At 40.1% G+C, this 24,610-nt stretch overlaps 1 protein-coding gene across 1 annotated transcript in view; it reads left to right on the plus strand.

Moving 5' to 3' along the window:
• igsf9a (immunoglobulin superfamily, member 9a) overlaps positions 1-23,727 on the plus strand; it is a 51,672-nt gene extending 27,945 nt beyond the window's left edge. Inside the window, exons 8-21 of the mRNA XM_053340341.1 lie at positions 3,502-3,647; positions 4,644-4,786; positions 6,356-6,496; positions 7,204-7,320; positions 10,525-10,675; positions 10,947-11,058; positions 12,635-12,825; positions 14,167-14,384; positions 14,742-14,826; positions 15,721-15,891; positions 16,267-16,303; positions 16,629-18,956; positions 19,549-19,622; positions 21,796-23,727. Of these exons, the coding sequence (XP_053196316.1) occupies positions 3,502-3,647; positions 4,644-4,786; positions 6,356-6,496; positions 7,204-7,320; positions 10,525-10,675; positions 10,947-11,058; positions 12,635-12,825; positions 14,167-14,384; positions 14,742-14,826; positions 15,721-15,891; positions 16,267-16,303; positions 16,629-18,956; positions 19,549-19,622; positions 21,796-21,959 (4,078 nt within the window). The 3' untranslated portion in view covers positions 21,960-23,727. The remainder of the gene's footprint in view (positions 1-3,501; positions 3,648-4,643; positions 4,787-6,355; positions 6,497-7,203; positions 7,321-10,524; positions 10,676-10,946; positions 11,059-12,634; positions 12,826-14,166; positions 14,385-14,741; positions 14,827-15,720; positions 15,892-16,266; positions 16,304-16,628; positions 18,957-19,548; positions 19,623-21,795) is intronic.
• The last annotated feature ends 883 nt before the right edge of the window (positions 23,728-24,610 follow it).

Here is a 24,610-nt window from a genome sequence, read left to right on the forward strand (position 1 = left end):
TTGATCTAAGTCCAACCTTTACACTGAATGGTTTCTCTGGCAAACAAAAAAAAGGTTTACAGTAATCAAGCCTGCTAGTAATAATGCTTTTTTCCTCCAGTGTTTACCTAGGGGAGAGACTGTGCACCGGCAATATTCCTGAGATGATAAAAGTGGATTTTTTTTGTTTCCTCTGAAGTGAAATTCAAATTGGCATTAAACCACATCAAGGTTACTAGCTCTGGGCATGTCATTTTTTGCCAGGGATTTGTAGTTAAAGCACAGATTCCCTCTCTGTATTTTTGCTTCAATCTTTTACACTTTGGTCTTATGTGTTTTGAGTTGCAGGGAACACAGTAATGTCCATGAATTGATATACTCTCAGCCTCAATCGTGTGTATTGTACGAGTGGCAACATTTGAAGTCTGAATGACACAGGTACCAGAGTGAAGCTCATGAGTTGTGGTGGGAGATATGGAAAGAGACTCTACGACAATATACAATACCAGTCAAAAGTTTGGACACACCTTCCCATTCACTTGAATAAGAGAGTGTGTCCAAATGTTCGACTGGTACTGTATGTAATTTCAGAAAATATTTTTACATATTAGCAGTGTTGGGGAGTAACTAGTTAGGAACCGCATAAGGTCATTTAAATACAGAATAACTTATAGTCACTGAGAAAAAAGTGTAATTAAATTACAGTTACTTAGGGTTAGGGTTAGACATCTGACATCTGTCAGACTTTCAAGATTTTGCTCAGGTGGAGGGTTTTTTTCCTAATTGTTTATATATTTTACATGTTACTGAATACATATATTACTGTTCTTAATTATTTTAAATCATTTTTTGTTGTTGTTTTGGAAACAAATCATGACATGGGCTTAAATGGTGTCACAGTAGCAATTCAGCCATTAAGCCCTTTTTTCATAAAAAAAAGTAACCTACCCAACCCTACTTATTGGGATATTGTAAGACGGCTGAAAAATATCTTTATGAATGAAGTAGTCAGTCTGGAATGTCTGTTTTGGGCAAATTCATATGGAATACCTGGCTACTAAAGTTACATCACTACACTGATGCAAAAAAAAAAGAAAAGAAACATTTCTGCTTTAAAGAAGGTCTGCTCATTTATTTTTTAACACTGCCCACAGTGGACCTATACAACCAGTGATGTTACCAGGATAACAACCACAATGTAAACAGCTGAGTATCTTGTTTTTCTTAAGTTTGAGGTTCAGTTCTTACTGCACTGATGTACAAGAGGACTAACTTTTACCCAGAGGAAGCCAGAAAGTGATAGTTTTCAGTTTTGTGTCAAAGGTGATGAATTTAATTTTCTTGCCAGCAAACAAGAAAGTCATGTTTACATTCAATGTCTTTCACCAAACTGCATGTGTGTATCCTTGAGGTCCTTCCTCATAAAACATTTGTTAATCCAATATAGTGAATACAGTAAATTTATGTCTTGTAAGCTGTCTTAGTTGGCACATTACTACATTTCTTTGTGTGTTACTGCTGCCAACTGTCAATCAACAAATTAGCATGAAACTGGCTGCACTGGCTGAACTATGTATTGCATCATCCGCGTGCGCATGTGTCCTTGTGCACATGTATGATCCAAACAAAACGGGGACTCGCTGTATTTGTGGTGAACAATGAACAATTTATGAAATGTGTATAGAATGTGTGTAGAACCAGATATTACTCTCAGGAGTTGGTCTAGACCAAAGTGAATTTACTTGGTGGACACAAACATAGCCAACACCATAGGCAGAATACATTTATAAAGTAATATATTCAGCTATGTGTCTGTCAAGCTGTTTTTTGGGAACGCACAATTAATGATATCTAGAATTCTGCACTAAACGGACACTTCAAAATAGAAAGAGAGAAAAATGCCTCACTCATGTTACTTTAAAAGGAACAAAAATGAAATTGGCCTGAAACTGTGAAGCACTGAATGAGCTTTTCTGTAGGAGAGGTTTTACAATAGCGGTTTTCAGTGCCAGGGAGACGATCCGAGTGAGCGGGGAATGGTTCGTGATTGCCAGCACATCATCCACCAGACAATTGAACACTCTTAAAAAATGGTGGTTGGGATAGGGTCAGTTGAGCAGGTGGATGGCTTAATTTGCATTACTTCTCCTCCTGTGCATTTCTCTATCCCTCATGTGATTATTCATTACAGTTATAGCCTACTCAGGTTAATACTCAACCTGATTTGGACGAGGAGAAAGTTTCAGAGAGGCTTTGTGGAGCTGATATATAATGCTGTTAACAGCTGAGTAGAGCACACTGGGATTATTCTGATTATCTGTCACTAATTTGGGGAAATAAGCTCTTGTGTTATTGCTTTGTAAAAGACAGTGCTCTTTAAGAATGGTCTTTGAGCACAGTTTTCCCTCCATTTAAACTCATTTTTAGGGCAGTTTTTAAAGCGTATTGTTAAAATGTTTATGCTAACTAGGAGTTTAGAACAGTCAATTATTACACTTTTAAGCTGCATAGTTTCTTGTTTTTGTCAATTATAGCATCAGAACGCCACTAAAATCCAATAAACCCAGTCATAAAGTTGCTATGGCTAACATGCTAGCAAGCAGTGCTAGCATATGAACACATAGGCCTACCCTCTACACAAACATTAGCATTCATTTTGAGTAATGTTTGCGTCCGATAAACAACTTAAACAATTTAAGTCCAATATTTACTCTCCTTAGCATCTAAATGTTCCAATATTTCACTATCTAGTTGCTAACTTTGTCTACTGTTTGGTGCCTGACAGTGTGCAGTGTACAGTGAGTTTATTAAAGCCAAAAACAGCTGTGTGCTGCTGCTGCTGGAAACAAGGTTAAATGGGAGCACTGAGATTGTACCTTAAAGTTAATGTGCTGTAAAATCATATCAAAGGGGTCAAATTTGGCTAAAAACCTCCCATGAGCTGCAGAGATTGTGATAATTCTGTTTGTGTTCATCACAAGCGACACCTTCATATTAGTCATTTGATTCATTATTAATATTAGCAAGTGGAGATGAGATTACAGCAGCAATCAGTCACACGTGTTGACGTTTAAAGCGGAGTGAGAAAAACAGATTAGTAATGAGCAATATCCAGGTCCTTTACAGTATGAGTCATCTGACCTGTACAATGATTAGCCGAAATGTGTGACTGTGAGTCGTCCCACAATATCATCGTGTTGCATATGTAACTTGTTTGTGAAGTGTTTCAGCCTGGTAGACAGCTCAGGTTTTCTCTGTAAATGTAAGAATGTATAAAATGAGTGGGCATTCCTCTTCCCACTCATCACTGAAATGAAATGAAATTTCCTTAACCTCCATCTGCACAGTGCTGAATAACTCACAAGAGAAAAAAACAAAACAAAACCCTCCTACACTGTTGATGCTGTGAGAGCCAGTTTGACTCTTATTAGAATGGAATGGCTGCATGGCTTCTCACTGTTATTCTGTAGTAGCTAGTTTGTTCTTTACATATTGAATAATTCCCATGTGCTTTTTCTTAAGGTCTTTGAAGTCACGAGTGAAGATCATGGTAGACGGAACTCTACTCATCTCCAGGCTCATCCCAGAGGATTCTGGGAACTACACCTGCATGCCAACCAATGGCCTGTTGACCCCACCGACCGCCTCTGCTACCCTCACAGTGATGCGTACGTTTCTGTGTGTAGTCTATAGCTGCCAGTCTTCAAAGGATATCACATATCTCTTTTCTTTTTTCTTTTCTCAAGATTTCTAACACAATATTATCCAACAATTAACCACGCAAAGCATCATTTTATATATAGATTAATTCAGTAGTAGTCATGGGGACAGATTTTATGATAGAGAAATATGATAGAGTATGTTCCAATACTGATGTATTAAACTGGCCCATGGCTAGAATTTTAAGCTTTTGAAAGAAATATAATTGGTGAACTTTTATATTTTATTAATACTGCTTTGTCATTTAAGTTTAACAGAGATTATATTAATCTTATATTATTATACTGAATTACAGCTATATTCTCACATATAATTGATTTTGACATATATATGAAAAACAAGCATAATGTGTTTGTCAGCTAATCATAATTGAAAATATAAGCCTGTTTAACTGTTGTTCACAAACATGACAAATGCAAACTAACCTCAAACACCAAAAGAAGATATGAAGAACTGAGATTAGTTATTGTTTATTGCTAGTTAGTGTATTAATGGATGTGTTAATCCTTTTTTGGGTGATAGCAGCTGGTTCTAATCGTGGGTGTTGAATTTATGATTGTGGGTCTATTATCATGGATTGGACCTTTTTACAGAAATGCATGCTTTGTTGTGCACAGAAATTGCTAATAAATGTCCAGGGTTAAGTCATTATCAGTTACAAACATAGACTAGAGTTCTCTGAATATTTTACTGTTGTTTGACAACCTGTAAAAACCTTCAGACACACTCAGTGAGCTGTAAATACAAGTAACAGCACTTGTAAAAACAGGCTCACAGAAAATTGATTACAACAAAGCAATCTGTTCTCAAAATGAATCAGAAGTTATGGATCATAGCACAGTCTCTCTGCATCAGCGCATACGATTTCCTTTGGTATTGAAGCACGATTTAAATTATGATAGTCATTATAAAGTAAATTACTCTAATTCTTTTCCTCTACTCAGACTCAGCCCAGGCTCTTCAGATGCCCCAGCAAACTTATCTTCCCACAGGCATGGATGGCATGGTCAAGTGTCCAGTGGCAGCTCAGCCTCCTCTGCTCCGTGTGGATTGGACGAAGGATGGAGAACCACTTGACCTGTCCTTGGTAATCAAAATAAAAGTTGATGAGAGCTCAGTCACCATAACACTTCCTGACCTTTACTGTTTGCCCAAACTCTAATTTTTATTGCTCGTGTTGTCAAAGGTCAAAACTACTCTATTTATTGATTCTTCATAGTGCAAAAACCACAGGGAGCTGGCAGCTGAATCCACTCATTTTCTTTTAGGAGTGAAATGTCAGACACCTCTGACTACAGGCATCTATGACACATCAGCCGTCAGCAGCCCGTCATGCAAAAGCTTTTCTAACAATCAGCCTATTCAACTCGCCTATCGAACAGCAAAGGAACCATTTTCTTGCTATTAGAGTGTGAACGCTGAGGGAGACAGTGTAATTTAGTTTTTTAGGGATTTTAATGGGACATTTTCTATGGCCACTGGTGAAAATATTATTTCAGTTTTTGCCAGTTGCAAAGGCATTCAGTAACATATTCTAATGGACAAGGAGAATGTTGTCCACCTTAAAAGCTTTTTAAGCAAGCGTCAAGGACCTCCTCGCTGCTCCTTTCACTTCCACTTCAATCTGCTGCTCACATCATTTGAAGGATGGGTTTACGAACCATTATAAATAAGGGGCAGGCTTTGTGTCCCAGCAAGTAAACACTTTTTTTTTTCATCCTTCTCCTTAACTGTCCACCTCACTTTTTTGGATTGGAAAACCATATTTACATATTCTTTTTTAATAAGAACACAGGGTGACAGCTTTTAAAGCCATTACCTTCATTTTTTGCGTGCAAAAGATCCACCCACTTCCCCCTTTCACATGCTGTGTTGAGCCACCCCCCCCTCCCAACACTTTGGTCTGAGCAATGGACATGTTGGTGGATGAGACGCACCGCAGGAAATGTGACAGAATCCTGTAGTGTTTGACACAGCAGCTGGAGTCAGGCTGTTATTCAGCCAATTATTCCAATTCCACCCTGGATGTCACAAGCTTTCATACGCACTGTAATACTTTCTCACAGCCCCATTCTAGGGAGGATAATAGCAGACTTCGACTTCATTAAACTGAGTGGGGACATTTTGCGCAATCAAAGCGCAACACGAGCCTTCAGCTGTGGCTTAATGGCAAAAAAATGAATCCAACATTTAACTGCTTTTAATGCAAATGCATCATAAAACATTTTGAGAGCTCTTCAGAGCTATTTGGGCACATATGTCTGGATTCACCTTATACATGATTAAAGGAATGTCCAAACAATCAAGAGAAAGAAAATCACTTCATCTTTTACATCAAGTTTAGATATAATCTCACAAAAGCTGTATCAGCAAGTCATTTTTAAAGAAGTTTGGAAATAATCAGCTTGGTGGAGACTTTATTACTTAACTACTGCAGGATGGTGGCAGTCAGATATCAAAAACACTATTTCTGTAAATCCTTCAAACACAATGGAGGAACTCATATGTGACTTTGGAGTGGTCACAGATTTTAAGACTTTAAGCTGCACACTTCTAATTTTTTTTTTTTGCCATTAATTCTAATTATCATTCAAGACTGCATGTGCTAGTTTCTGTTCATTCTAGCTGTGGTGTGAGCATTCTGTCTTTCTCTCAGTATCCAGGATGGACCTTGACACCAGATGGCTCTTTGTTCATGGCCACAGTCAATGACGACGCAGTAGGCACGTACGTGTGTACTCCATACAACAGCTACGGAAGCATGGGTCCGTCTGGGCCGACAAAAGTAATTCTGCAGGTGAGTGCACATTCAAGGGCACTTCTCAGTGTAGAAAAACTGTGCATTACATTCCCTCATTTTCAATGTCTAAAGTCTGCCTGCACTTTTAGCCAAACCTCATTGTTACCTCACTTGATAAAGTCTCCAGTCTACATAAACATGAGATACACTTTTGAAATGGAAAACGTTTACAATATTTATATTCTGGATTTTTCAATGAGGGAGCAGATGACATTTTAAGAACTTCTAATTAGTTAATTAAACTTTTTTTGTGGAAAAGTCATATCTGACAAAAATTATTATTCAAAGCAGATTATTTATGTATGTCAATATGTCTCAAAACAATAGCAAAATTGTTGGTCAGTCATGCCATGGAAGCTCAGAAACCAACACTGAGTCTGTCCTTCTACTTCTAGAAAACTGTCTATCTACACCATGGTGCATGTATTTTAATTAGCCACAACTACATGTGTCACAGTGAATTAAAAACTTCACAGAAATGACATTTTATTGACCTTTTCACTCTGACGCGTGAGCCCTCTGGCATTAATAGAAGTCAACTCACACTCACTACAATGTTGGTACTATTGGAGAGTTAATTGTGTGGCTAATCCTTTTGTTATTAAGATAATCTTGTCCAAAGCGGCGGTAATCCGGTCTTAAAATCCATTGTTGGCATTGCTGAAATCTCCCTGATTCAAATATATTGCTTTGGCACTTCACAGGACCCCCCATCATTCAGCATCACTCCAGAGAAGCAGTACACACAGGAGGTTGGGAGGACCCTACTCATCCCATGTCAAGGAAACCAAGACCCAACAATTAAAGTGACCTGGAGCAAGGTAAATAACCCAGTACAATCTATTTACAGTAACAGCAATTCCAATGCAATTTTTTTTACTTGACCATGTTCATTACAACAGTTATGTAGAAGTGTACTCCAGGATGTGTCAGTACATTGTGACACAGTGGCGTGCACAGACTTTTTGAAGGGCAGGGGTGAAAAGAAAAAAAAGGGCACATACAGCATGTTCTCGCCACTGAAGAGGGCACTTTAGTGCATGTTTTTGCCACCCAAGAGGGCAGTTTAGCATGTTTTGCCAACCAGGAGGGCACCTTAGCATGCGTTCTGGCTCTCAAGAGGGCACCTTAGCATGCGTTCTGGCTCCCAAGAGGGTACCTTAACACGCGTTCTGGCTCCCAAGAGGGCACCTTAGCATGCTTTTTGGCTCCCAATACGGCACCTTAGCATGCTTTTTGGCTCCCAATACGGCACCTTAGCATGCGTTCTGGCTCCCAAGAGGGCACCTTAGCACGTGTTCTAGCTCCCAAGAGGGCACCTTAGCACACGTTTTGGCTCCCAAGAGGGCACCTTAACATGTGTTCTGGCTCCCAAGAGGGCACCTTAGCACACGTTTTGGCTCCCAAGAGGGCACCTTAACATGTGTTCTGGCTCCCAAGAGGGCACCTTAACATGTGTTCTGGCTCCCAAGAGGGCACCTTAACATGTGTTCTGGCTCCCAAGAGGGCACCTTAACACGCGTTCTGGCTCCCGAGAGGGCACCTTAGCACTTTTTTTGGCCCCCAAGAGGGCACCTTAGCATGCGTTTTGGCTCCCAAGAGGGCACCTTAACATGCGTTCTGGCTCCCAAGAGGGCAGTTTAGTGTGTTTTGCCAACCAGGAGGGCACCTTAGCATGCAGGCTCCCAAGTGGGCACTTTAGTGCATGTTTTTTTAACAAATGGGCCACGAGGTGTGGCCCCCCCTTGTGCACACCACTGTTGTGACATCACTATTGGGTGTGGCTTTAAAACATTGCTATGGTGTTAAATTGCTACCTATGAAGTAACTACACCCAAGCTAAACATTCTGCTTGTATTGCCATGGGTTATGGTCAAGGTAAGGTTTAGGGTTACTTTATACACACAACCTGTGCAGTACATCGCTACACAAAGCGCAATTGTGCAATACTTCATCATTGTTGGGTGGGATCGAAAGTAAAACAGAACACACCTTGCTATATTCAACTGTGACGAAGAGTGTAGTCAGAAGTGGAGTCTTTCAGCCCCCAGAGGTCAGTGTAACAATAGACTGACTGACTGACTCATCCACTTGCTCAATCACTTAGTCACCAGGTACATGTGGAGTCTCTTAATTGCATCCAGATTTCCCTCGCTTGCGTCATTTCCTTCCGTCTCCGTCCCTCCTGTGAGGATGCGTTGAGAGAGACGCAACGAAACCATGCGAGGAGAGAAGAAATGAGGAAATATGTTTTTAGAGAAATTGGACGTCCTTTACTCTGGAGCGTCATTTGGAGTGACGTCCTTTTCCGATGATGGCGACAACAACTCACTAATAAACTGAGCACTAATAAAGCCTCACAGTTATCACTTCCAGAGCAGCAGTGTATTCTCTCTGCAGCCTGTTAACTGCTCAACAAACACCTGCACATGAATAAAAAACCTGCACTCTGTATTTATACTGTGTGCTGTGTGTCCTGCTCAGAGGCGCACGAACCATTTCTCCTGGCAGAATGCTTTCATATTATTTATTAATTATTCACATCTGTATTTATTGATATTCTGATTATTTAATAACCCAGAATATAGTTAGGCTATCTTTTGAACAATGGCAATTATTCATTAGACGAAATGTTTCATGGAAAATGGAAATGATGTAACTAATAAAACCGGATGCTTAGGATTTTTCAGCCCCACACGACTGAATGGAAATGATGATAAATGATGTAAAATATAAATGTGTTTAAAAAGTGTTTTTTTGCTTTAAGACAGACTCTCCATGACTTTAATTTTAACTATAATAAAAATTAATGGGGGAAATAACAAATCATGAAAAGAAAAAAAAAGTTCTCATAAATGAACAAAGTTTTTTGGTTCTTTTGTGGATCAGGCAGACAGTTAACGCTGATTTTTAACTAGATGGTGAATCAGTAAGAAAAAAAGTGAAACACTTGAGTTTAATCTGAAGTTTATCTCCAGTCAGTGATGTTGTGGTGTATCAGATCAGCTACAACCTCCAATAAATAACTGCTTTCCAATAAGGGGGTGTCTCTCTCCCCCTCTCTTTCATTCTCTCTCTCTTTCTCTTTTTTTCTTTCTTTCTTTCTTTCTTTCTTTCTTTCTTTCTTTCTTTCTTTCTTTCTTTCTTTCTTTCTTTCTTTCTTTCTTTCTTTCTTTCATGATTCCCAAAAGGGAAACTACAATCGTCAACACATATGACAAGAAGAAAGCACATTAAAGTAAAGACAATCAAAGCCAGGATAAAACAGTCAGAACAATCTGAAAGACAGCAGCAGACATGTTTATAAGTGATGTGTTTGACAAAGACACAAGGAATGCTTTTCCTCCATGTAACATATTAGTAAGCGGTCGCTTTTAAAAACTAGAAGTAAAAAACTTCAAAGAGCAACTTAACATCCCACTGTAGCTCAAACACGCCCTCTTCACTCATTTAAAAATGCATTCAAACCACAAACAGTCTATAGTATTCATTGCTTTTGCAATAAACACAGTAGACTGGGCCCATAATTAATTGAAAATATAACAAAGTGACTGTATTTATAATTTAGTGACTCAAAGTGGTTTTACTGTTAACTTTTTCTTCAATGTCTGAAACTTACTTTTTACTGCTCTGTATTTAACCAACAAAGTATGACCTAAACTCTCTGTCCTGATACAGACAATTAAACATGTAATTAAAAATTGTCGAATTCATTAATGCATTATATATCCTTACTCATGTTGGCTCACTAATAATTTTGATCCTTTTGTCCTAATTAATTACAGTCTGGCCACTTAGCTGACAGGCTGGTTAAACACTGGTTGTTGAAGCTATCATTTGATAAATTATGAGATTGAAGCAATCTATTGAACTTTGCAATTTGACTAAATGACAGATGCGAGATCCATTGTGTTGGTAATTTCAAAATTAAAATGTTTTTGTCTATTCCTGCTGAATACACTGCATATTCAGACAGACGCAGGGAGTTTTGTTTCATGTATGAATGATCTTGGTGTTTGTGGTAGGTCGACCTGGTTCGTCGCATGTCCTACTCCATCGAACCCAACGGATCTCTTCTGCTGCAGCCTCTCATCAAGGACCACCAGGGGGTGTGGGAGTGCAACATTGTTAACCGCGTAGCCTCGTTGAAGGCGCGCACACAAGTCTTGGTGCTGGGTGAGTGCAAACAGAAGCATCCTATCTGAAAACGCTATAATAAAAGTCAGTTTTCCTATTACGTGAGCGGTCCCACGTTTTTATTTTTATTCCATAAATTGTTTTCTGCATACCTGTGTAAACCCCGATTACATCCAACTACCTGTGCCTCCACTCCGCCTCCAACGGATAAATGTGGCATATCTAAAGGTGGCCTCTAAACTTTACTGTTAGCAGCCAGTTGAAGTTCTGGCCGATATCCATCAACTCCTCTCCATTTCTTCCATTACAGGAACCAGTCCCCATGCAGCTACCTCTCTGTCCGTCTCTCCAGGGGTGAAGCAGGCCAACATATCCTGGGAGGCAGGCTTTGATGGAGGATCAGCACAGACATTTTCAGTTTGGTGGGTGTAAAGCCTCCCACTTTCTTCTTGGGCTGTAACCATGGCAGCCATCGACAGCACTGGTATTACTCTATTGATCTCCAGGATGAGGAATTCATTTATCTGTTATCACTTCTTGGCAGCTACAATAAAATATGCTGCTGCAGAGCACAGCTTCATAATGCAGTGGCCATGCTAGCTACAATAGAAGGTTACTGACAAAAGAGAGCTTAATACATTTGTTCTTGTGAGTCAGCACTTTTATATTGGCTTAGAAATCACAGTCTTGTGTTTAGTTGAATGCTAACTGTCTCAGATAATGTCTGCCCATGATATTTTGTATTAAAAGAGTTATGAACATGGTAAAAAGGATGTACACTATAACTATCACACTTTGAGTGGACAGGCTTGATGTCTTAAAAAGCTTTTTATATGAGTTTAATAAAGTATGTTTTTGTAAAACTGTGATACTCTAATCAAATTCAAGCCAATATTTTAAGTTTCTTTGTAATGCCATAAATTGCAACTGAGGAAACGGAAAAAACATAGAAAACTTCTTCTAATGCTCATCTTAATCACATTGTAACCTGGGAGCAAGGAGATGAGATGAGCTATCTTAATCCCTGAGAGAGAACTGGGTCATCGCTGCAGCAAAGACCAGCATAGACATAAATATAAATTACATCAAAAAATATAAAAATAGGCCTAGTTCATCCAATCAGTGTAAAAACCCTCCCGAAATCTCAGCTACTGCTTTCTCTGACAGCTTGACATTTCACGGCCGTAGATAATGAAGGGGAGTCAAAGTACCTTTTAACATTATATCATGTGAATGTTTTCCCATTGACAATTCAACTGCCTTTTTTTACTTCTTTTGAATTTAGGCTGAAAATGGTAGTGGATAGGGCTTATTAGCACTTTGTGACTTCCAACAAATGAAATGTTAATGATCATGCAGAAAGCTCTACGGGCAAATAGTCACAACTGAAAAAGGCAGACATATTGCTCATGTTTTGATCTCATAATTCAACATTTTCATATAGACATGACCTGCTTTATGCAACACAATAACATACATTTTCACAGCTGAATTCTAATTACGCTCGAGTGTCTAAAATAAAAAGGTCCTCATTACTACCACGCTATATGAGTAATTTTCTGTCCTTTTCTACTATCTCATGAAAAGATCATACCGATTCTGTTGAGTCAAAGCCATCACCTTCAAAAACAAAAGAATACCTTATTTTCACTCTGACATTAATAATTTTCAAAAGTTCCTGCAGTGTTGAATAGGTGAACCAGTCTTTCTGTAGCCCCGGGGGGGTCAAGTAATTTGCTCTGTATTAAATAGATATGTAGAACCTCGGCTCCATTAGGAACATGGAAATCACCATAATTGGAGTTGCAAGCTCTCTGTGCAGTAGCAGAGAGACATCAGTGCTGTCTCTGCCACAGAATCTGGAGCCGATGATGAGTATGAATGATTAATGAAACCTACTTTTCTGTCATGTTTCATAAAACCAGACTCCCAGAATTCCCTGCCACTCTTTTGTTCTCACTTCTCTCTTTCTCTCTGTCTCTCTATCTTTCTCTGCAGGGTGAAGAAGATTTCAGGGAGTGATAACGATGGGAGGCAGGAGTGGTTCTCTGTGCCCGTGCCCCCTTCCTCTGGCAACAGGCTGCAGGTGACAGACCTGTCTCCTGCCACTGATTACCAGTTTAGCATCTTGTCTCACAATAAAATGGGGACGGGACCCTTCAGTGAAATCGCTACTATACGGACTTTGGGTCAGTACCATCCTGCACTTTCCTCTAAATCAGAATTATAAAAAGCCAGTTTAATTTTGGACTTTTTTCCTCTTGATTCTTTTTTTTTTTTTAAATCAATGAGCAGGGCACAAACATTCAGATAGCAGGCTTTTCATTTTTAACTGGTGCTGACTGGCATTTTTGCCATTTGAAATTTCGCAGGCAGTAGATGATATCAGTTGTAGCTAATTAAAATTGATTACATGAGTAACTCGCCCAAAGACCACAATAACACTTGGCTGTTGAGTGGTTCACAGGCTTGCTGCAAGCCAGCGTCTGTACTCTCAGTGAAAACACCACTCTCTAACACCACTCTATGATCATAGATGGACTCTGTTTTTGAGTTCAACCAGCCTTATCTCTTATTTAAGAACTCAGTGGTCACATTCTCAACACAAAAAAAAACAGCTTGCTTGAGATGATGGCAATGTCAGTCTGGTAGTGAACTTTTGCCACTGACAGTAGCAGTCAAAAGTTTGGACACATGCTCAGATTCAAGAGATTGGGAAGGGTAAGAGATAGGGTTAGAGATACGGTTAGGGTTTGTCCAAACTTTTGACTGCTACTCCATATCTCAACAACTGTTGGATGGTTTTGGTACAGATGGCCATGTTGCCCGCACACTAACCTGCAAACGATTAGCATATTGGCATTGTCAGAGCATGTTGCATCCATTCACATCAAAGACCTGCGGTGCATTACTGCAGAGCCTCTCAGAGAGTCTTTGTCTTGTTTTACTAGCTATTCAAGGCTAGGTGGTATCTTCAGATGTGCCGCAGCTCTCCTCTTCTTAGCGAGTTGAAAGTACTTTTGATATGTTTTGTCCTCTGTCCTTGTCTATGACACACCAGGACTATGACGAAATCCAGCTGATCATGACAATTTCAGTAGTTGGATTTGTCCAGTTAAACTTTTATACATAATTAAACATCATTAGTATTTCAAGTTAATTAGTCTAATAGTCCTGAAATGGGAAGTCCAGTATTTGGAGTGAGTAGCTTGTGAATTAAAAGGTGTACTAAAGTCAGTAGTATGCATGTGCCGTTATCCAATATTGATGCTACGATTATTGTGGTCAACGATATAATAACACCTTTCTCCATGTTTGCTTGAATCTTATCAATTCCAACTAACTGGGTAGTGAATGATATATACTGCATTTTATTTAGACTTTGAAGAACAACTCTAAACCCACCACCTTCACATTCTCAAGGTTGAGCATCTGTAGCAGCAGCAATTTCCTCCACTGTAATTTAATTTTTCCGCCACAATGTATCTCTCTCAACAACTAAAGCTCTTTTTTTATTCCCTCTCCATCAGATCCTCTGCCAAGAAGAAGTAAACCGAAGCCCCCCGCATCACTGTCTGCTAATCAGGGCTCAGCAGGTGTTGTTCTACAGTGGTCCCTTCCTGAAGCTCAGCACCCCCCAATCACAGGCTTTGTTCTCCAATCTCGCACTGAGCAAGGGGAGTGGTTTAATTTGGATGAGGACATAAGTGCTAACACTAGCGAGATAGTCGTTCCAGGTCTCCACAAGGTAACAAGCCAGTCATAGTGCTCCCTCTGAGACTAATCAGTCCACGCTGCTTGTTGAATGCCTTAGAGATTTTTATCTAGGCTATACCTCTGTGCTTTCACTTTTGTAGACTCTCAATTATGCACACTACATGGCAGCCATCACTTTTCTGTCTTCTATCAATCTGTTTGTGCTGCCATTTCTTCTTCCTGCCTTTTTCATCCTCCTTTTCCTTTCCTATATAGGCCTACACAAATTCAAATGAGATTCATTAGCATTGCAGGCACAGTCCCGTGTTGACAAAGTGTGGTTTCATCCTCTGTCCTCCCCACTGTGTGTGTGTGTGTGTGTGTGTGTGTGTGCGGATGCTGGTCGCAGGACTGTGTGTATGAGCTGCGGCTGCTATCTCGTCGCGGGGAGTTGCTGAGCGAGCCCGGTCCATCAGTCAATGTCTCAACCGTGGGTAGGTGTTCGAAAGCAACCTTGCCCCTTTCACATTCTCCCTCCCACCCCCTGTTTCAACCAGTCTTCCTCTCAGTCTCTTTTTTTTAAAACTCTTTTCCCTCTTTCTTTATGTCTTCCCCCCATTGCTTTGTTCCCAGCGTTGACCAGAATTAGAGCAGGGCCCCGAGGAACGCTGTCCATTAGAAGCCTGAACGATAGAAATAGCTCACTAATAACTTCTCAAAAGAGCCCGCAATAAAATTTGCACCGGTCTTCTCTGATTCTCATGTGAATGTGACAAGAATATTTCATTAGATATGGTCTAGGGATATCAAACAGATCTACAACCCCCAATGCTTAGCCAAGCAGCTTTACAGCAATCAGAGCCATAGATTCTATATTGTTTAACAAAGCTCAGCTGATAAGCTTAGTCTGTCGTTTGTCTGAGCAAATTATGCAGAACAATCAAGTTTATGATTTGATGATAATCATCATCACATGGGAGAGTAAATACACTTAAGACTGGTAATACCAAACGTCACAGCAATCTAGTATTTATGAGTTTCCCTGGTTATGATGTAAAAGAGTTGTACATTGTAGTAGTAACAGGGTGATGCAAGAGGCATGAAATATGCATGTCAGTCAGTATGATCAGATGATTGGACAGCTTTATGAACAAAGCTTCTTTTTTCAACCTAAAGATAAAAACAAAATTGAAATTTGAAATATTATTATGTAGTATGAAAATGTATAATTTATAAAAAAAAATGAAAAAAAAGAAGTCTATATTTCTTTAATGCTTCTTTAATTAGTTAGTATTATGTAAGTGTGTGTGTTTTTGTTTTTATGTCATAGTTAATGCTGACTTGGCATTCACACTTTATTTGTACTCCTTTGTGAAATGCTGTCACAGGGATGGAGATATACCCCGCCACATCCCGACTCCTGAAGTTTGTACCGGAGCCATTACTTGCCGGCGTGCTGGGCGGGGTCGGCTTCATGTGCTTGGCACTGGCTTTGCTGCTGGGGTCCGCCTGTGTCATCAACCACAAGAGGGACCAGCGGCGCAGAAAGAAGAAGGATGGTAAACCACCCCTCACTCCTGAGCCTTAGCAGACACTCGCTTTGATGAACCGCATCATGAATATCATCATTTATTCAATAAAATATTGAAGGCGCTTTCAATCCATTATATAAATCATACCCCGCTGCATTGGATCTTGTCCCTGCTCGTCCATTCAGTTGTAAAAGTTATTGATGTCATTTACATTACTTGCTAATTAGGGTAATTTCTCATTAGTGGCTGATAAATGTAAGTGTAATTAACTTTTTGGACAAGCCTGAGTGCCTCAGGCCCTTTAATGGGCTCTTATTAGGGTTGATTATGTTTTTACTTCTTGGTCAGTATGGTTGTATCCTAATGAGTCAGATACCATCTTGCCATTTCCCTCCCTTTCAGAATCCCCCTCTGCCATCTATAAATCCTCCCCATCAAGGTAAGTACCCCTTCATCATGTCATTGTTATACCCCTCATTGACCTTTCCTTTCGCTTCCCTTAGAAGCTAAAATATGTTCAAAGCGCTAGAACTTCAGTTGTTTTTTTTTCTTTCTTTTCTTTTTTTTTTGCCGTCTTCATCTTTTCTATTGCTGCCACTGCCGCTGCTGTTCTTGGTCTCTGTCTGTCTACATCTCTCCCGCCCCCTCTTTCATTCTCACTCGTCGTATTATCTCTGTCTCTATTTCTCTCCCTCTCACACCCCCAGTTTTCTTACAATTTCCGTCCCCACCGCTCCCCCTACCCCTCTTTCTTTCTCTTACAGAAAGACTCCAGGCACCGGCAGTCCAGACAGTGTGTTGAAGAAAAGCCTACTTCCAGGCAACATCCTCTATCCCACCACTTCCTCTGCCACCACCCCCTCCTCCTCCTCGCAAACATACGGTTCCTCCAGCGCTGAGAATAATCATCAGCAGAAACAATTACAGTCCAGCTACAGTAGAGGGAGCATTTCTAGGACAATATCTTCTCCACTCTCTCCTTCGATAGAGTTGATCGATAGAGGTCCAGATGGGCGGTTTATACTCCCAGCATTTGACCATGACACACTGAGTATTCACAGCAAGAAAAGTTTAAGATATGACCATTCTGCTAATGTCCGAAGGTCTGTGTCGCTGCGCTCGGACAAGTCGGACAGGAAAGGGCTGCCGTTTGTTCTCTCTGTTGATCTCCCACTTCACAAACAAGCTAATTCCTCAAGCCAAATCTGTGCTACAGCTCAGCACCTCCCCGATTATGATCCTTATATAATGGACCAGAAGGCAAACTATGGTGGCTTTCCTGACCTCCGCAGCCTGTATTCAAACAGTAGTTTTACCACCATTCCTCCTCAAGACAGAAACCTATCTCCCACTTTTCCAGTGCTCCCACACATTCGGTCCAGCCTTGGTCAGCCTTCTACGACCGCCAGCACTCTAGTGCTCCAAATGGAGCATGAGCGGGAGAGAGGGAACCTGAGTCACTGTCTGAAACTGGCTCAGGAGAGGGAGGAGATGGAGAAAGAGCTCCAGAAGTACACACTACAAAGGAACTCGATGCGGGAAATGAGTATGGAGCAGCCAGACTCAGAGAACAAAGAGGATGAAGGTTATGAGCGTGTCTGGAACTATAAGAGCAGCACCTTGCCACATAGATACCCTCAAGGCAACAAGGACAGCTTTGGCTTGTCTCAAAGCCTTTACACTTCACCTTCTGTCCACTGGGAAGGCCGTCCTCTTGTCTCTCCTCCCACACAGATCCCACCCAGGACCAGTTTCAATGTATCTACACCTTCAAGTCTCTCTTGTTTTCAGTCAGACAACCATCACCCTGCTCTACCCTTCACCAAACAGACCCCCCTTCGATCTGAGGAGGCAAGCAGTGTTTCCAAAGACAGATTAACTCTCCCACATCTCTACTCAAAGCACCAGAGATATGAAAGGGTAGCGGCAGCACCAGAGGGCTATGATAATTCACCACAATCCACAGTTTTAGAAATGCAAACGAATGATTCATGCTCTGAGCCACGGAGACAGAACAATCTTAGTCATGGCAGCCTTTCAACGTTGTCGTTCCATAGCAATAAATATACTGAAGGATCTAATTCAGCTCTCAGTGCTGTGCCAGACTCTTCAAAAGCGGAGGTTGCATTCCCAGAGCCCACTGATGAAGACATGTGTGTTGAGATGAGTGTAGATGAGCCAGATATTGAGGTATGTGTAATGCGGCCTACAAAGCCAATGCTGCACCACAGAATCGCCTCTCATGTGCAACACGGGCGCCCACTGACCCGCAGAGACCGGTATGGCGATATGAGGAGGAGCACAAGCTTTGACTGCCGTAGTCCTGCCTCTGTGGACGATATCGTCAGGGTCCGAGCTTCTCTGCAAAGTCCAGAACAAGAACTCTGGAGAACCGTGAGACGAGGCTCTAAACTCTGGGATGCAAAGCAGCGAAGTCAGAGTCTAGACTTAAGAAGACGGAAAGAGAGAGGTTTCCTGGCTCCTGATGCATGGATAGACTCTCTCAGCCAAGAGAACTGCTCTATATCTCCCGCCTGTCACCCAGACTCTGTGTTCTGGGAACCCCAGAGCTGTCCCACCAGGAAGATCTTGAATTCTCCTGCAAATCGTCCTTCTTCTACCCAAACTGGCTCCCATTCACCTCATGCTGTGGATCCTTTAGCTTCAAGGAGCAGTCCACAGACACCTATAGCAAATCCTGATATGCCTCTCCACTACGAGCCAAGAAGTGAGACACCAATCTTACTCAATGCTGCCAAATGGCCAGGCACCTACCAGGAGGCCGTGAAAGAGGCAGGAGGTTACGTGGAGGCCATGAAGGAAGCTTCCAGGTGCTTTCTGCCCAACAACGGTGGGCTGCACGATAATGAAGACGTGCTGGAAGTGGAGGCAGGAGGCTACGAGGGAGAGCTGGAGTCTGGGAGTGGTTACAACAGTTATGCCAGCAGCGGCCGAGGGAGCATGGAGCCTGCTAACAGACGCCTGTCCTTCTGTCACCTTTCCCCAACCCTCACCATCTCACCTGAGACTGTAGAGGAGTATGAGGGGAGCACAGAGGACAAGTATCGCCACCAAATAGAACCCTGCCAAAGGTACTGGGAGACATGAATAAGGGAAATTATGTTTTATAGAAAAAAATGTATAGCAATAAAGGGTCCTGTGTGATCGATATATTGTAAGTTAAAAGTGAGGCTTGTATGGACTACTTAATATTTTGATATATAAGCTGTACTGAAGTGCAAATGCACGGGTGTATAATTCTGTTTGTAGGTCGTGCTAGAGTTTGAAATAACAGTGTGAGCAGTGTCAAAACAATACAAAAAGCAATTTAAAAAGCTCAACAAGCGGATATAATTTGCATAAAGCAACATGTGTTTCATAAAGGAGAATTATGGTGATTTCATCATCCTTCTTTCTGTTGTAGGTAAACATTTCTTCATTTAAAATTCAGTGAAGTAAAACTTGGAAGACTAATTAGCAAATACCCTAATCTGCTTGTTAAAAAAAGAATAAAGCACAAGGTATGAAGTAAACATTTGACTGTTGGAGTAGCAGAGAAAAGAAAGTTCTATTTCTTTAGGACTTGATGTATAGATTATGAGGAGGAAGTGTGTGTATGTTTTCTTTAAAATATCCTAACCGGCTTTGTATTTGGTATTAAGCGATACTTTGTTCCCTTTCCAGGAGAAAGCCCTCAGTGGATGAGAATTATGAGTGGGATGCTGCTGATTACTGCTCACAGCCTGGAGACCATGATGGTGAGGATTTTTTCTTTTCTTATTAATAACTTGCAGCTTGATTTTTTTTGTTGGTAAAAACACTGTTGAAAAAAACCTAGATATCATTAATTATAGCAGTAGCATGCCAGGTCAAAATAAATGATGCGCTGGGCTGTTGTTTTGAGGTCATTGAGGACTCTTGGCTGTTAATTCAAGCTGCATCATCAGTTCAGTAGACAAATCCTCACCATTTAACCATTGGGAAAACAAGCACCCATGTGGATGAGTAAAATGAGTGAGGATAACTTATTTCTAAATAGTGGGCAGGGCACCAACTGAGAAGGGCACACTAGAAGGAAGGAGGCTACTAGAGCTCATTGGGTGATGGTATGGGAAATAGTCATTACCCATGTGGTCAGCTACCACTCTTAAGCAGCATTTACCTTTTAACGTGGCAATATTAGCTTATTTTCAACCAAATAGTTCCAGGAATTATGGCGCAAAAGAAACTAAATAGTAACTAAAAGTCTCGCGTCCTGTTTGAGTTTCCATTGCATCAGAAAAAGTTAAGATGATGAAAAATTAGACAGTAAATTAAAGTTTGATTGCAGTGCTACACTGAGTAATTATGTTGTTCTTTATTTACTGCCATGTGAATAGATGTAAGAAAGAGCTGCTAAGGAGACACACAGAGGTAGAAAAGAGATAATCACAAGCACCTGTCTTCAAATGAAAGATGATCTGATGAGTGTTTAGTGCTTATTTACTTCTAATTTAGAAAGTAATTACACAGAAAACAAACAGCAAAGTTTTTATACTAGTCAGGAAGCTGACAAAATACTTAGTTTTTAACAGCAGAAATTATAAGATAGAAATGACTACACCAATGTTTCTTGTTCTAATGATTTTAGTGTTTATGGTATGAATATGAATACACAAGTTGAAGCAGCTGTGAGGTATGTGTTTGAGCTATGAGTGGTGTCCAGCCCTGCAAACAGCCCTAAAACTTACTGAGCCATCATAAATTAAAAACCCTGCAGTGGAGGCATTTTTGGCACCAGTGACTATGGTGGAAGAGAAAAAATTAGACTGTGGTCAAAATGCAGATTAAGGTTCCTGAATTCCTTAAAATTCCAGAAGAATTGATGAGGTTGGAAACAGACTTTTTTAAATGATGTCTCTGATTATCATCAGAGATAGTAGATGTTGGGTATATACTATTATATTTGATGTGTTTTTTATGTAGTATTGAGACCTTTAATGGTTCATATAGGTATATTCAAACCAGCATAAACAAATAAATTAGCGTATATAACACAAATCACAAACACAAACATCAATCAAACTCCATTAAAATGTACAGATGGGCATCAATAAAAACATTCACTAACATATTTATCAAATAAAACTCACAAGAAACGTTATAAGTATAAGTTACAGTAGCATTTAACCGTTATACATTGATCCATTGCCTTCAACCATTACCATCAACTGTTACAGTTTAGAGTAATAAAGAACAAATATTACTTAACATAAATATATTATATATAATCTATTAATAAAAAACAACTAAATAAACAATACCTTGTTCCCATTCTGGCTAGGTCGCTTGATTATCACAGACGTGATAATAACTTAATAACTTTATATTAACACCATTAACTGACGGGCACTTTGCCTTTGTAATGGTCAACCGTTGCGCCCACTTCCTCTTTTGCTAAGAAAAATTTCAAAATAAAAAAATCCAAAACAAAAGGGCAGTGTCACATAAAAGCTACAAGAAGTGGATAAGTGAACTAAAGGAAAAATAAGCTATCCATCGAACCCTAACCCCTAACCCTAACCCTAACCCCTAACCCCTAACCCTAATCCTAACCCTAACAGACCATTTTTAGAGTCATCTACAGAGACCAACACTTCACACTAAGCACTGAACACGGGAACACGCAGCAATTTCTAATCTCAAGAAGTTGACATCAGGAACAAATTAAGAAAAAGTTCAGGCATGTTCTCACTCTTTGATTCCTCTGAATTAATTTAGAAGCTAACATGAATTTGTACTCGTGCAGGCAAATATTTAATATCAAACTCTTAACTTGTGAGTGTTTCTGTATCTGTGGGAATGTGAGATTGAAAGCTTTTAATGAAATAACATCTGCGGTAAAATATCAGTAAAGTCAAAGATTATTTTACATTTTCTTTCTACTTACAGGCCTGCTTCCTTCGTTGGATCTACAGAAACCTGCTCCATTCTGTAACCTTCCCAGCATGCACTGCTCCACTGAGGCACTGAAAAATTGCACTCAGCTCTCTTTGCTCCCGGGGCATCAAAGCAGCTGCTCTGCTGAGCCAGAACCAGACACCGTGCTGTTCTGACAGCGCCAGCCTTCGGCTCATCTCACCTGGTGTGTCCTTTCACTTACTGACTCTCATCACGGGGCTACAAAAAGCGCATGTTGCAGAAACTGAGCTTTCGCATGATCAATACTATTCTCTTTTTCAAACTAAAAAAGCAAAAAGTCTAGTGCAGCTCATTTGGGTGACATTGTGCGCTTCTCACATTTGGTGTTGGAACAAGTATTGAGTAATGAAGTCACAAAATCACTTTTACACTTCGACAGAGCAACATTTGTGACCCCAAACCATCACGCTCTTGACATTTTCCTTCAACACAATCTGCCAATCTGCTAATATCAAAGCATTTTACTGTGCTGATGAATTCACTACATTCTCTGCTGTTTCATATGCATTCATCATTCAGGGACCCTGTGGCCACACAAGGGACAAAAAGAATCTCAGTCATCATCAAGTCACTTGGATGATAAAGTTTTTAGATATCATCAATCACCTTTGAGTTTAACAAAAGAGGTGCGAATGAAAACCTAATAAGAAAGGAAGATAAACTAAATATAAAAGGTTATATTTTTTTACACTGTTAATGTTTATCGTAAGCGTGAAAAACAGTGTAATTCCCCAACAGAGATCATTATCTGCTTTTCTTTGCCCCTAGAATACTGTGAATATTTGGATTCCAAAAAATCTTCTCAGACTGGATGAAAGCTTTAGTTTCCTCTCCAGCCTTTCTCCTTGTTCAGTGAGGCAAGACCTCTAATTATGTTCGGCAATTGAATAGGGTCAAGAAAACTCGTAGGGTTTGTCCTTGTTTATTTTTTTTAAGGATGTAAAGGGAAATTAAGTGTTATTTTTTATTTTGGCTTTAATTTACCGAGGGCCATTTCACTGAGAGATTTTTTTTTTTTCTTTCTTTCTTTATTCTCATTGTTATTCATATTGACACCTGGGAGTGCTTTTGGTCGCACAATTTGTGTAGTTAAATGCCATGTTCAAGGGCATGTTGACAATGAATACTTAACACATCCACATAGGGCCAGGGTGATTATTCAACCTTATTCTTCATTAACTGTCCAATTGACGGGTTACAAGCAAATGAGGTCAGTATTAACGACAGAATAGTTTCAGACCACCACAATGAATTTGTCTCTGTGGAATCCCCAACATTCAAAAAAGTCAACATAAAATTCCAGGATTAGGATTTTCCTTTAACCTCTGATATATCTCACTTGGTGCTAGATGATATGGATATGCATGCACAGACAAACAAATATGGATGCCTGACATCAGCCAAAATCTGCCATTTAAGGTAATCAAGCCTGAATTTAATGAATATAGTGCTGTATTGTCACCACAGTATTTAAACTGTCATGCAAACACCTGTTAGCCCTGTGGAGGACTGGCAACCTGTCCAAAGTGTTCGGCACCTCTCGCCCAATGCCAGATGATATTGGCACTAGCCCACCTGCGACCCTCTAGAGGATAAGCGCTATAGAAAATGAATGAATTAATCAACAAAACCAATTATGCAATCAGACATCAATCTTGAGCTGTGTGTGGTCGACGTAGGAATCTTTCCCATTACTACAATCCATTTACTATTATGTAAATGTAGCATTAGTTCAACTTTGGTGAACTATGACCTGATAGTCCATACTGAAGGAACCATCATATTATCTCTGTAGCATAATTACATTTTTATATAGATATACCTGTTTGAAAAGGAAGCACAAATTAATTTTGTTCTGCCACTTGAGTGATTGGGCTAACCCTAACCCTCACCCTCATATCATCACCAATCCAATATTTTATATGTGGTACATCTGCGGTACCCTCTTTGTCATATACAGTTTATTGATATTAGAAAATTGGGCTCACTAAAACCATTGATTTCGTCAACCCCTACACCCCCAATGCCGATCAAAGATAGTTCCTGTTTTTTCTGAAGGATTAAACCACCCGACTCTCCAGGAACAAACCTGCCACCGCTGACCCTAAACCTGCTGAGAGAAACATGCTCATGCTCCCCTGCCTTCATGAACAATGGTGCAAAAAAAGGGAAAAGGTTTTGCTCACTGCTGTAGCTCAAGGCCTTTACATTAGTCAACCCCATAATTAACTCAGAACTCCGGAGTGTACCAGAGCATTGCTGGGTATCCATCCTATAATTGAAATTCACTCATAGAGGCTACATTTACTACAAATCAATGTTTCACTTTTGTAGAACATTTTCATTTTCTGCTGTACACATATTGTACTGCAAGTCCATAAATGATCAAACCGCATGCTGCTCTTGGGATTTATATTCAGCACTACCTTTTTTCCCCCTACGTTTTTGGATTTAAATATTGTGCTTCCAAAACATCAAACAAGGAAAAATAAGTGAAACATGTTTTCTGTAAACTCAGTATAAAAAAAAAAGTAGTTCTGCTTGTTTTAGAGCTAAAACCTGAATAGCAAAATCCTTCAGGGACCTGCTGTATGTTCTATGTTGAGTGCTCTTGCAGAAACTTCGGCGATAGATATGCAGACAACAAGCGAAGGCTCATGAACCTGATCGTTATACTGCTACCTTTCTCAGTTATTGTGTCTACTTAGGAGGATTAGCTTTAAAATGAGCACTCTTTTATTATGTCCATTATGCAGTGAATGAGTCATTGCCTGACAAATGCCAG

Source organism: Scomber japonicus, chromosome 19, assembly GCF_027409825.1.
Source record: "Scomber japonicus isolate fScoJap1 chromosome 19, fScoJap1.pri, whole genome shotgun sequence".
Taxonomy (NCBI): domain Eukaryota; kingdom Metazoa; phylum Chordata; class Actinopteri; order Scombriformes; family Scombridae; genus Scomber; species Scomber japonicus.